This window comes from Syzygium oleosum, unplaced genomic scaffold (assembly GCF_021117445.2).
Source record: "Syzygium oleosum isolate NSW1041296 unplaced genomic scaffold, Sole_v2.1 Sole_v2.40, whole genome shotgun sequence".
NCBI lineage: Eukaryota > Viridiplantae > Streptophyta > Magnoliopsida > Myrtales > Myrtaceae > Syzygium > Syzygium oleosum.
Window position 1 is genome coordinate 672,087 of NW_026607524.1, and position 13,941 is coordinate 686,027.

General features: G+C 41.7%; 2 protein-coding genes across 2 annotated transcripts; both read right to left on the bottom strand.

Moving 5' to 3' along the window:
• Window positions 1–453: 453 nt before the first annotated feature.
• LOC130135960 (uncharacterized) lies at window positions 454–3,886 on the bottom strand. The gene is made up of 3 exons (XM_056305872.1): window positions 3,746–3,886; window positions 2,326–3,104; window positions 454–972 (listed from the first exon to the last, which is right to left on the bottom strand). Exon 2 carries the CDS (start codon window positions 3,006–3,008, stop codon window positions 2,457–2,459), a length of 552 nt encoding a protein of 183 aa, XP_056161847.1. The 5' UTR covers window positions 3,009–3,104; window positions 3,746–3,886; the 3' UTR covers window positions 454–972; window positions 2,326–2,456.
• On the bottom strand, window positions 1,997–2,455 carry LOC130135967 (uncharacterized). The gene has a single exon (XM_056305882.1). The coding sequence runs from the start codon at window positions 2,453–2,455 to the stop codon at window positions 1,997–1,999; it is 459 nt and encodes a 152-aa protein (XP_056161857.1).
• Window positions 3,887–13,941: the final 10,055 nt, after the last annotated feature.

Sequence of the window (13,941 nt, forward strand, 5' to 3'; positions counted from 1 at the left end):
GCCAGAGTATTACGCATCTCAGCAATGCGATTGGCTTGCTTCTCGATGTGTTGTTACTCATGACAGATCTGATACAGGAAAAAATAAAAAAACGTCTGAGGGCCCTCGCACTGATCAAGGAACGGGACGAAAAGGATCAACGAGAAGACCTTCGGTTCGTGAAAATCTAAGTTATGTTGGCCCTATCAAGCCCAAGATCTTTGCAACCAAAAATGGACTCATGTTGATCTCTTCCATTGTCGTCTACAGAAGTTTCAGCTTCTGCTGGAAATAGGGGATGATTAGACTAGACTTTCGGTTCATGTCAACACACGTGTTTACTCAAAGTCCCAAACAGTGGCAAGATTTGCAGCCAAAATGAAATCCCCTTGATAAGACTGCTAGATCATGCGGTTAAGAACCTCAAAGTCTCACCAAACCAAGCTTGTACAGTAGGGCATCTTTCTCTAGACATGCAGAAAGAAGAAATTCTTTTTATCAGCATCTAAATGGGTATGTACTTACAAGTGACCTTGTTGGAAAAAATAACCATTGCAGGGGAGCATTTCTTGCTGCAGCAATGCCGTAGTTCCACATGGGTAACCAATGTATGCCTTTACCATGATAATCATATGCTCGGGTCTAGTACTACCAGAGGGGAAAATTAGCAGAACATTCAATGTAACAGGGATGTGTACATATCTGCATTATCTGATACCTGACGGAAGGCCAGACACTGAAGCGCAAATTTTTCCATAGAATCCAGTTCCAAGACTAGCGCAGCATCATAATCCTTAACCTATGTCATCGAATGTCATACCAAGCTAAAGCAATGAATGTTAACATGGCCCCAAGTACCACCATAGAACTGAAAAATGCCCCAATACCGCATCTCCATATTCTCCGATTGCAATAGCGGGAACCTCTTAAATGTAAGCACTCAATGTTTGAGCACTAATGCTCAACCCAGCAGACGACTCCTTAATGGCCTTCCTGAAAGAATAATTGGCCAATCAACCACACGATGAGTTGTTGGTAATAAGAGTATATATTGAGATCAAAAGACCAAATAAAATAGGAGAAACTAACAAGAAATCAGGAGAAATGATCGTGTTTCACAAAGATAATCTGGATAGTGATTCAATATATCATAACTTCCTTTGGACAGTCTGTAAACATATCAGCAATTTCACAATCACCGACAAATAACAGAAAAATATAACTGCATATAAGGGCTGCTTGTAGAGTTGAGGACCATGCCACTGCCTCCTTTTCTCCATAGTTTTTTCGAATAATAAATGGTTATACACAAGCCTTCAATGTCCTTTTAATAGTAATACATTTGACGATGAGTTCCCCCTGATTAGCAAGCTCCTTCTCTGCAGATGACAATGTTCATTGTTCTGGTGAAGTATATATCAGTTATTTCATTTTCAAGTACATTGAACTTTCCAGGATTTCCTTTACCAAAAAGAAAAAAACTTTCCAAGATTTCTCCTCTCCCTCATCAATCTTTCAATTAATTTTGAGCTTGGAAAAGAATTCTATCTTGAGTGGGTCAGTTTCACCAGCGGTGATGGAATGAGAGGTTTAAATCCACTCTCTGGAACTGACAGTTTCTTCTGGCCATCAGCTTTGGCGGGTTAATGGTGTGATCAGAGTAATTACCTCTGCTTCCTTGCAGTAGGTCTTCCTAAAGAAGATTTTGAACAAAAATTATTAAGGGTGATTATAGGTGTTGGAGGATTAAGCCATGAGCAGCAGAGATCATGTTCACCGCCTATGAGATATTCCCAATCTGACTGAAAAACTCCAGCAGTATATCAACATGGATAATAAACTTTAGCTAGTTGTTGACTGTTTCTAATACCAAAGGAAAGCAATAGAGAAGAAATTCCAGGATCACAATAAGAACACAAAAAGGAACAACTTCAAAAATCAAGCCACGACAGAAAACACGCCTAAGAAAGAGCAATAAAAAATTGTGTGTGCATTCAAACTGACCGAAATTCAATAACTAAGCACTGGCTTCCGGAGACTCCTCAGTTTGTCTCCTCAGCTCTTTGTCGTCATTTCTCAGGAATTGGTCCCAACCGCTCCCCGGACTCGTATCCAAGTAATCATACGGCACCGCCGTTTTCAAACTGGGTTGAACCACACACCGACTCTCTACAATTCTAAAATCCATGCCTTCATCATCCCCTTCACTTAGTTCATCCCATGAAAAGAGGAGCGGCAGCGTAAACGCCCCCCAAGGGTTGAAATCCAGTACCTTAACCCTCCCATCATTTGTTACATAAACATCAAACGTGTAATTATCCAATTCAAAGTTCGAAAATACTTCACTTTCAAAGAAATCCTCGATCAAAACCTTAAGATGGTCCTTCTTCTCGATGAGGACCGGGTAAAACGTGGTAACCTCACGTTGACAGATCCCAACCAGGAGCTTATTCCTAACGAAGCAACGGAATTCCATCTCAGGTCGAAGTGCTGGTAAGTGCTGGTCGCCACTCCCGTAGAGCAAGGAAAAAGCTCTGCGGCCTCGATGAGGTCTTGTCACTGCAAGAATCATATGTGTGACAGAGATCGTGGGTTGATGAATCGGCTGCACGTAGCAGGAGGGCAATCTCACCGAGAGACGTGCACCAAAGGTTCCCGCTGCTGCTAATCCAAGCAGCATCTTTTGGCGAGCTCCAGTTTAGCTTAGGAAAAATGGCACCCCCCAGCGATTTGATTGATTCTTTGATCTCCAACTCGAGTTCAGGAAAAGAAGGAGGTGGAAATTCCTCGGATTCATCTCCAGATCCTTCTGGAACCGCAAGGTCAACTTCATCCACAGGATTATGAACCCTGTTGGTAAGGGCATCTTCACCTGTGACGGAAGTGGGTAGAATAAATTGCCCGGAGTCACCAAGAAGGTACTGGACAAAGGACTCCGGAAGCAGATGAATATGAGTTTTGATAGAGGCCAACTTGAATCTAGGGTACCACTCTTGGATCTGGCATCGATCCACTTCTTCTTGCCTCATTTCTACGTAACTCTCAATAGTGCTCGTTCTGCACTAGAGATACTAGAGAAAAGCAACAATTACTTGGGCAATTATACTGTTTTCTGAAGGAAATGCCTGCAGAGAGCCTGAAGAATTTCAATGGTTCCCTTTAACAGAATAGTATGCATACGCATCAATTACGACCGGCAAGCACAAATAGGTTTATGATAGGAAAATTTTTCAAGCATATTGATCACAAAAAAAAAAAAACAAAATTCAAGCAGGTATCTGCAAAGAGCCTGAAAAATTTCAATGGTATAACAGAATGATACGCAAACCCATCGATTACGACTGGCAAGCACAAATAAGTTATGAATTAGGAAAAACAATTCAATCGGATTGATCAAAAAAAGAAGGACATTGTTGCACATTGTTACGTGCCCGTCAAACATCTCCTACACCAAGCAGAGGAAACTCCAAAAGGAACAAACTCTCGAATTGTTTGAGCTCAAAGCACCTTGGAATCAATAACAAGAAACCAGCTTGACGCAGGCCAGCACAAACTAATCAGATATTCAAGATTCAAGAAAAAAGAGACACCCAGAGATATCTAAGACAAACCCATTCATATTCTATCAGAATGAGGCCACAATCCAGCTTCAGCCGTTCTTGAGCGACTTCTATAGAAAACAGACGCTCTTGTGCAGAATTACACATTGCAAGACAGAGCACGACGCAAGCTCAGGCAGATAAAGGAAAGGAGAAGGCGCGCTCACGGAAGTCAGAGACTGAGAGAGGTCCGGCGACGGCGGCGAGGGTTGCTCCGGCGAGAGAGAGCTACGGCGCTGGGCGAGCGGGAGAAGAGAGGAGAGACGGGAGGGATGCTGAGGTTTGTAGAGAGAGAGAATATTAGATTATTAGAATAATAAAACTTTTAGGGAAAAAACCACCAAAAACCCTAAACTTTGCCCTCTGTGACACATTTACCCCAAACTTTTTTTTGTGACACAAAAAATCTCAAACTTTGCTATTTGTGACACATTTACCCCAATATACTGTAACCTAGGGTATTTTAGTCTTTTTCCCTTTTTCTATTTTTTTCTATTTTTTTTTTTTTTTTTTTTTTTGCCCTCGCCGGCGAGGTCTCCGGCGACCTCGCCGGCGTTAGGCGAGGGCAGCCCTCGCCTCGCCGGCGTCGGGCGAAGGACCTCGCCTCGCCGGCGTCGGGCGAGGACCCTTGCCCAGCCCGGCGAGGCTACCCTCGCCGGCGATGGCGCGGCGACCTCGCCTCGCCGGCGTCGGGCGAGGGACCCTCGCCCGCCCGGGCGAGTGAAGGTTGCCCTCGCACGAGGCGGGCGAGGGCTGCCCGCCGGCGTCCGGGCGAGGGCGGCCCTCGCCAGATCCGGCGAGGGCGACCCTCGCTCGGCGCCGGCGAGGGTCGCCCTCGCCTGGGCGAGCCAGGATAGCCCTCGCCGACGCCGGGCGAGGACGAGGCGTCGAGCGAGGCGGCCCTCGCCGGATCCGGCGAGGGCGACCTCGGCGGCGTCGAGCGAGGGTCGCCTCGCCGGATCCGGCGAGGGCCGCCGCCGGGCGGGGCGAGGAAGCCTCGCCCGACGCGTGATGGGCGGCCTCGCTCGCCCGGGCGAGGCGGCCTTCACCTCGCTTCGGGCGGGGCGAGGGTCCCTCGCCCGACGCCGGCGAGCGAGTGGGTCGCCCTCGCCCAACGCCGGCGAGGCGCGCTCGCTCGGGCGGGCGAGGGTCCTTCTCGCCCCGGACGCTGGCGAGGCGAGGCGCCCTCGCCGGAAAAAGAAAAAAACAAAAAAAAATAGAAAAAGGGAAAAAGACTAAAATACCCTAGGCTACAGTATATTGGGGTAAATGTGTCACAAATAGCAAAGTTTGGGGTTTTTGGTGTCACAAAAAAAAGTTTGGGGTAAATGTGTCATAAATGGTAAAGTTTGGGGTTTTTGGTGATTTTTTCCCAAACTTTTATATTCTTTTTCTCGCAAATATATAAAGGAAGGCGCTTTTTCCGCTCTCATTATGACTAAAATATTTCCCATCACAATGTTTTGACAATGTTAATATTTGTGGATCCCACTTTTTTCTTAAACATTATTTAATTACTTTTATTCTTTCTCTTTTCTCACTATACCACTTTACTTCTCATTTATTTCTCTTTGTTCTCTCTTTTTCTAAAACAACCCTCTCTTATGCCAATAATAGTCTTCTCATTTATTTCTCTTTATTCTCTCTTTTTCTAAAACAACCCTCGCTTATGCCAATAATAGACAAGCTTTTGATGCAGTGAACGATGCAGAGAAATTGAGTCCAATTCCTTCTTTCTCTGTGCATTCTTTTGGATTCAGACTTGAAATTTTGATATCGTAGTTTGAGTTTAATTTTTTTTTAGAGAATGTGAGGCTCAATCATTAAAATTTTCTTTGCAAATCATACCTTTGTTTTCTGCATTCGGTTTCTTTGTTCGTTAAATTTGAAGTTTGAACAGAGCGTGATGAGATCTTTAGTTTTAGCAAATTTCCGATAGAATTTCTCTACTGCATTTTAACTTATTATGTAATTGGATTGTTTCTCGTTGTTTTTCTCAATAAACACTGACTATTTGCCATTGCAATCTGCTTTGTTAGGTGCACGACATAAGTTGGGATGTATGCGTGAGCCTTGTAATTTATCCCCTTTGTTCAAATTCAACCATGAGGTGATCGATTATTTCCTTGTAATTATGTCCGTCACCAGCACACACCAAAATCTCCATCACCAACACAAGCAACTCACGAAGTTGAAACCTAGATTTGCATAATCTTCCTCCTCACCCAACTATTCCTCTTCCATCACCATTTCTTCAACTCAAAACTCAACAACAAGTAAAAGACCCATCTCATATCTCTTCACTCTTCACCTCCGTTCGCTCCCTTTCGCTCTATGTGTTATTTGTTGTCCCATTCTGCATCAAACTCTTCGATCATCATCGTTCACGAAGACAAGAAAAACCCCCCGTTAGAGATTCAAATCAAGGAGCTGAAGTCCTCACCCAAATCCTCATCAAGCTCTTCGGCATTGTCCGCTTCTCATCTCCGTCTTCATCTTCTTGGTCCTCATAGTCACCGTCATTGCTGATTCGTCATCACCTACTAGCCTCCGAATCCATGGCTCAAATTCGCCCATACTCTCACTAAGTTGTTTACGCAAACTGAAAATGCCACCTTCAAGAACGACAATCCCATCCTCAAGACTGGTGAGGATTTGCCTCTCCTCGCCCCCGCATCTCTCCTACTTCCCGCCGATCTCGGTTGCCGAATCCACCCCTACTCTCATTAAGTTTTATGACAGATACTACCAAGGCTTGAACCTTGATCAAAATTAAGAGAAAATTGAGTGAAGTAAAGGAGGAGGAGGAAAATGGAACCCACGAGAAAAGATAGAAGAAAACAAACGAAACACCACAAGCAAACAAAAAATGATACTTAAAAAAAGATGGGACTCACAAAGGTTAATATTGTCAAAACATTATAATAGAGAGTGTTTTAGCCACAGTGGAAGTAGAAAAAGTGTGACCTGAGGTAGAGTGACAATTGTATGTAGATATTAAAATAGATAATTTGCGTGCACTAAAGACAATTTCGGGTATGGAGATGCAAAGTGTGAAGACTGCAGGGATGTTGTGATTGACTTGAAGGAGCTACGTTGGGAAAGTGTTGAGGCGCTTCAACATTCAGTTAAGAAATTATGTAAGCAACCCACTTTTTGCATTGCCTAAATTGTCTAGACTATCCCGGTGTACTTGGATGGAGGTGAAGCATGTGCCCCATGATTCACATGCTAGTACTGTTGGTTGTCTGAGTTATGACCTAGATAGTATTAGGCTTATTCTTTCATGTGCAATTAGGAGAATGTACACGGTTAATTCAAGTATATATTGTGATGTTGTGAAGTGGATCCTCCTACTTTGTTTTGGGAACAACAGATGTTGCGGCATGTTTTGGAGGATATAGTTCAGGTAATGCGGCAGTAATTGGGTTTACGAACTCGGATGACTCAGGGAACCTAATGGATGGAATTCGAAATAGGTTTCATATTTGAGCAGGTTTCATAAAAGAGGTTTCCTATTTTGGATATTATTATTATTATTATTATTATATATAAGAGATGGAATTCTACTGGCCGTTACACGCTAAAGTAAATAAGAGGAGTGTTAGGGTTTTCTCTTTGTGAGAGTTCAAAGTGAATTTTCTATAGGTGATTGTGAGATAACACTTGAAGGTTTGCATTGGGTGTAATCAAGGTTGGCAAGCACTTGAGCGATTGTAAACTCTTTATTTTTCAAATTTATGGTGGACTTTGTAGCGGTTGGTTCTCTCCTTGAAGTAGGTACTAACACTTGAACCGAATCACGTAAATCCCCGATGTCTTTATCATTCCTTATTGATTTCTCCAAAAATTTCTTTTTCTCACATTAGACTTAAATTGCAAGGTCCATTATCTTCCGCGTTATTTCACAACAGACTTTGCTTGTCCTTCTCTTTCACAGTTGCATCTAGAAAACAGCATAATAATTTATAAGTTGGTGAATTAAAACATGCTTAGTTCTTGGTTTTTAATTAATTATTATGTAATTTCTCCATTGTTATGAGGCATGTGGGTTTTAACTTTGGTCGTCCTTTTTTTCTCAGTTGCGTGTTGAAACAGGCATAATACTTTATATGTTGGTGAATTGAAACGTGCTTCTTGGTTTTGAATAAATTCATATGTAGTTTCCACATAATGCTACTGGCATGGGTTTTGACTTTGCTCATGTTGAAAGTATTTACTATTCAACATGAAAGTCACGTTGATAATGAATAGAAGCGCAAGAACTACACCAGGATTAATTGTTCTTATCCCATCGAAACAATTATGGACCAAATTCAATATCCATAAGAGAGGATCACAATTTCACAAAATAATTGTCTAGAGAATGAAGCCTTGATTACTAAAGGTCGTAGACTAAAGCGAATGGCACCATTTGGGGGAAAAACAATCTTGGTCAGCAACACGAATAAATCAATTCAAGTACATTAATTTTAATAACAAATAATAAGGCACAATTTACCAAAAAAAGGGAGAATTTGCGAACATTGATTCCTAGAGTTTTTTGTACCCTAAGTTTAGGCTATCTAATTTAGACTCCGTTTGTTTCACGGAAAATGAATTCTTATGAGAACATCTTCTTACAAATAAACGCTTCAAATAATTATTCAATGAAATATGTTTTCATATTTGACAACAATTTATGTCTAAATATTTCGTTTCTGTTTAAATTTTTTGTTTGTTTATTTTTGTAAGCAACATAGACGATCATTTTTAGGAAAAAAATTTCAAATTATTCATTTTTTGATAAAAAAACGCAGCCTTAAAAATTGGCTTCCCAAAATCAGTCTTCCCGAACGAATATTAATCATTCTCTTATTTGTATAGAACATAGAACAAATCAACCTGGCTAAAATTTTGGGTTGGCGCATCGAGAATGTCAAAGTCCTAAGCAACTAAGGGAAGTCTCCCGATCACTTGTAAATGTTATTCTAAGTGCAGTTCAGGGTCCATTTGTTTTACCGAAAATTTCATTATGAAAGAAAAAGCTTTCCATGAAAATCATTTTTCAAGAACAAATTGTTTGGTTGTTTAGGGAAAATAATTTCCTTCAACAAGGAGAATTCGCTTTTCCCCAATTTAAACTTGTTTTTAGTCCATTGAAAACGTTTTCCGTAGATCGATAAGCTTTCTGTCATCTAAACATTGGAAAGTCGAAAAATAATTTTCTCAAAATAGTTTTCATTCAAACAAACGGACCCTTACTTCAAAAAATTTTAAATTTCACGATTAAAAATTTAAATTTTGTCATATATGGTGCATTTTTTAATTGGCTTTAAGGCTCTTTTTGTTTTGTGGAAAATGTGACGTTTCTGGAAAATATTTTTCAAGAAGCCATTTTTCAGGAAAATGACAATATTTTCTGGTGTTTGGCTGAAACCTGAAAATGATCTAGAAAATATTTTCCGCCATTTGTGACACCCTGAATTTCGACTATTTTCGAGATGTATGAAATGATTATTTCATCGATGCACTGTAAGTTAGATCTCGCTTTAAATTGATCACTCATGAGAGGACTAACCAATAGAGAAAGGCTATTGAGGAATTAAGTGCGCACGATATGAGAACTCAACCATAGATTGACAATTTGACTATAAGGATTGACTAGGGATAATTTTGAGCCATTATAGACCGATCAAGGGATGGTTATAGAATGATTCGCTAATAGTATACAATCGGATCGCGGGTGATTCCGCCTGACCATTGTATGGATTGCGAATGACCCTAAACCAATTCCTAATGATCGTGTACTTCGGAACTAGCGATTGACCCTCGTGATTATATGACAACCGAGGTCACCTATGACTCGAGAAAGCTTAAACGTGGCTTGACATTGAATCAACCACAGGTCAAATATACATAACTCCTAAAAGCCGCCGTTAGTTTGAGATATACTAAAGTTGCAATTGATCGATTTTGACCATGAATTGGAGTCCGAATTTGGATATCGAACTTTCAAGGATTTCAAGATAAACTATTGGACGTCGCCTCATTAAACCACCTACTTGTCGGTTTGCTCAAAATTCTTGGAAAGAGTGAAATCCGGACATAAATTGAAAAAAGACCTTTTTACCCCCAAGTCTTTTTGGATTCCTTTGATTCATTGAAGGGCAAAATGGTTTTTGGATTCCGGTGTTTGGTTGAAACCTGAAAATAATCTAGAAAATATTTTCTGCTGTTTGTGACATTCTGAATTTCGACCATTTTCGAGATATATGAAATGATTATTTCATCGATGCACTATGAGTTAGATCTCGCTCCGAATTGATCACTCATGAGAGGACTAACCAATGGGGAAAGGCTATTGAGGAATTAAGTGCGCACGACCTGAGAACTCAATCATGGATTGACAATTTGACCATAAGGATTGACGAGGGATAATTTTGAGCCATTATAGACCGATCAAGGGATGGTTATAGAATGATTCGTTAATAATATATAATCGGATCGCGGGTGATTCAGCCTGACCATTGTATGGATTGCAAACGACCTTAAACCAATTCCTAATGATCGTGTACTTCGGAACTAGCGATTGACCCTCGTGATTATATGACAACCAAGGTCACCCATGACTCGAGAAAGCTCAAATGTGGTTTGACATTGAATCAACCACGGGTCAAATATACGTAACTCCTAAAAGCTGCCCTCTAGTTTGAGATATACTAAAGTTGCAATTGATCGATTTTGACTATGAATTGGAGTCCGAATTTGGATATCGAACTTTCAAGGATTTCAAGACTAAACTATTGGACGTCGCCTCATTAAATCACCTATTTGTCGGTTTGCTCAAAATTCTTGGAAAAAGTGAAATTCGGACATGAATTGAAAAAAGACCTTTTTACCCCAAGTCTTTTTGGATTCCTTTGATTCATTGAAGGGCAAAATGGTCTTTATGCCCCTCCATGATTGGTTGGCCCTACATGGGTGAAAAATGACCAAATTGCCCCTCTTATCTTTTCTTTATTACATTTTTGCTCCTAGATATTTTGTGAAGCTTGTCTTGGAAGATTCAATCCTAGCCCTTGGATCTTGGCTTGTTGGGCAAGAAGAGATCTTGGCCCTCCATTTTTTTGATTGTCTTGCCAAGACTCTCTCTCTCTTGATCACTCTCTCTCACCTTGACTCTCCCTCTCATTCTCTTGGATAACTCTCTCTCTCACTCTCTTGTTCGGCCACCACCAACCTTCACCACCAACCACCAGCACCACCGTCGCCAACCACCACTAGCCACCGTCATCGCTGTGACCACCCACCGTTACCATCACCATTTTCTCTCCCTTCCCCATTCTCCTTGTTCGGTCACCACTCTCACCGCCACCATCTCGCCACCTTCTCAGCCGCCTCCACGCCGTCCCCGTCGTCGCCATTACCACTGCTTCAACGCCGCCGTCCGCCGCTTTGCCGTTGCACGCCGTTCACCACTGTGGCTGGTTGATGCCACTTTGCTTGGCTTTTACTTAGGTTTAAGAGTAACTTACTCTCTAAATCTTGATTAGGGTGATAGGTTGTTATTAGACTTGGTTTAGGGGCTGAGTAGGGTTATTAATGGGTGGATTAGACTATAGCCTATCTTGTTTGGTGATAGCTTATCGTGTTTAGTTTGATAGCTTATCACGTTTAGTTTGATAGCTTATCATGTGATTTGAGTGATAGCTTATCAAGGTTTTAGGTGATAACTTATCATGTTCTGATTGATAGCTTATCTTGATTTGGTGGATAACTTATCATGTTGTGTAATAGCTTATCATGTTCACTTATCGTGTTAAAGGATGACTTGTGTTGTATCATGTTTGGATTATATGATGACTTTGGACTTGCATAAGTTTGATTTATAAGTGAATGGGCAAGTTGATTGATGTTGTTATATGAACACGTTTCATGGTGGCCTTTGTATAGAGAATTGCACGTCATAAACATTTGGCATTGGCTAAATTCCAAAGATAAGAATTGGAACTTGAATGAATGCTGTGTGTGCGTGATCACTTAAAGTCCCATTTGTGCCCGATTATACCGGAAGACCGCCAATCTTAGGGGTTGTGCCGTGACCGTGAAGGTCGTGCCCAATTTTGGTAATTGGATGCCGTCGCGGGGGAGGGTGAAATGAAGCCGTTCGCGAATCGAATTCGGGACGAACCCATTTATGGGATTCCGTCATTGGTGGGGAAGAGATGATGCCGTCGCCGACGGAGCGGGACGATGCCCGGTTATGCCGGAAGACCGCCATCCGTGGGATGTGCCGTGGCCTGAGGGGTCGTTAATAATCTGGACTATCATGAGTGCGAATTGCATCGATAAGTGCGATGTGCCTAAGGATGATGATTGAGCATGTCAGGATTATTAAATTGTTGATGCGCATGATTATGCAATGATATATGTTGTATGTGATTCTTGAATATATGCGTTGTTGTAATCCTGTTGTGTGCTTGTTGGAACGTTCGCATGTTTAAGGAGATCCGGAGGCAACGTATTCTCTTAGGTGAGGTTTAGGGAGTTTACTTGCAAAGTTATTCTCATTATTGTTGTTTAACTGTTTTCAGACCCCCGACTATGAATCGACCTCCCACTTGTTTTGGAGTGCCCATGGACATAGGTACAGTTATATCAGAGTATCCGGTTGGACCGGATAGAGCCTATCAAAAGCATGCGACTACCGTCCGGATGGATGAGGGATTGGCAATGTGGAAGCCACACGAGTTCATAGCTTGGTTCATTAGGGAATGTGATGGACTGTTCGGGCCTATTAGGGGTTTTGATGGACCACCTAATGGTGGTGTGGGAGACGAGGTGTGGGATCCTATGGACTTTGACCTGCCGGATGGGGAAGTTATGGATCCAGAGTCCGACCCGAAGCCTCCTCCCGGTTATGGCCAGCTTTGGTGATGGGTTTTGGAATGCCCAACCTTTTGACTACCTTTTTGGTTAGAGAAGTTAGGTTAACCCGATCACCCCATCCCTTTTTGTATGCGTGGTCTTGGCAAGAAGCGGCTTGGTGATAGGCTTGTAATTATGTATCTTCCCAGGGTTAACTAAATGTCTATAATATGGCTTGGTTGTTTCGCATCTCAAATCGTTTTTCTTGCTATCCCACTTTGTTGATTGTTGTTGGGGTTTTTTTAGTACGCTTCCGTATGCGTTTAATCGTAAGTTAATTAAATGGGTCGGCGACGCGTCCTGGGACGTCGCAACTAAACGGCCAAGGAAGGATGTTGGCATGCTCGTGGGTTCGGGGCGTGACACCGTTAGTTATGGAAAATCTACTTTGATTTTCCTAGGGAAAATCACCAAAAAATTTGAATAATTTATTTATTTATTCTGTTTTTTCTTTCTTTTTCTTTTTTTTTTTTTAAATTTTGTTCTTTTCTTTCTTTTTTTTCTTCTTCTTCCTCGACCGGTCACTAGCGTCAATGACCACTAGCGAGCGGCCACAGGCGAGGGACGAGCTCGCCCAAGGCCGGCGAGGCTCTAGCTGGCCAGATTTCGACGAGCCAAGCCGAGCTTGCCTTGGGTGAGGCTCCACCTCCCCAGTTCGGCGAGGTTGAAGCTCGAAGGTCAAAGCTCGAACCGGGGAGGTTGAAGTTCATCAGAAAAGCATAGGATGTGGTTTATCCTGTTAGTGTGAATTCGAACGTTGGAGGGTTTATTTGAATTGCCTATGAATACGTGGATATAGAAGAGACTCAGAGAACGGTTTTTTGTTTTATCGCCTCATGACTTTTGGTAATTCTGAGAACGAGGAGGATCAAAGAGGAAAACCTTAGTTCAAAGAAGCTTGGGTCCTTGACAATGAATTTTTCTTTACCCGTAATAAATGAGTGAGACACAAAATAACGTTTGCCGTCATTTGGTGCAGTTTTGTTGCTGGGGTTGCGACATACGGTTGCAAAAATTTGCCCCAGTTTGCCGTTCAAAAGTCAAGGCGACACTCTGTTGGTTCTCTGTTCCTATTGTCTCTATATTGCCTAGTTATTGAACTTTGAAAATATGTTATGGAGATATCATCTTTTTGTTCCATTGGCAGGATAGGAGTGCTAAGCTTTTAGATGAAGGTGTAGTTTAATATTTAAATATTCTATCACTTCCTCTAATACCAAATTAGAATAATTAAATATTAAATCACGCTTTCATTTAGCAGTTTAAACTTTTAGGATAGTTGGCAGTAGTCCCATAGAAACTCACATGATATCATAGCGAGAAGTCCTGAGTTCAAATTACTTTGGGCCTCATTTGCCTCTCCAATTAAATATGTCCACGCTTAGTACTAGTCCAAAAAACTAGACTAAGCATGAAGCGTGAGGGAGAGTGATACAACATTTAAATATTAAAC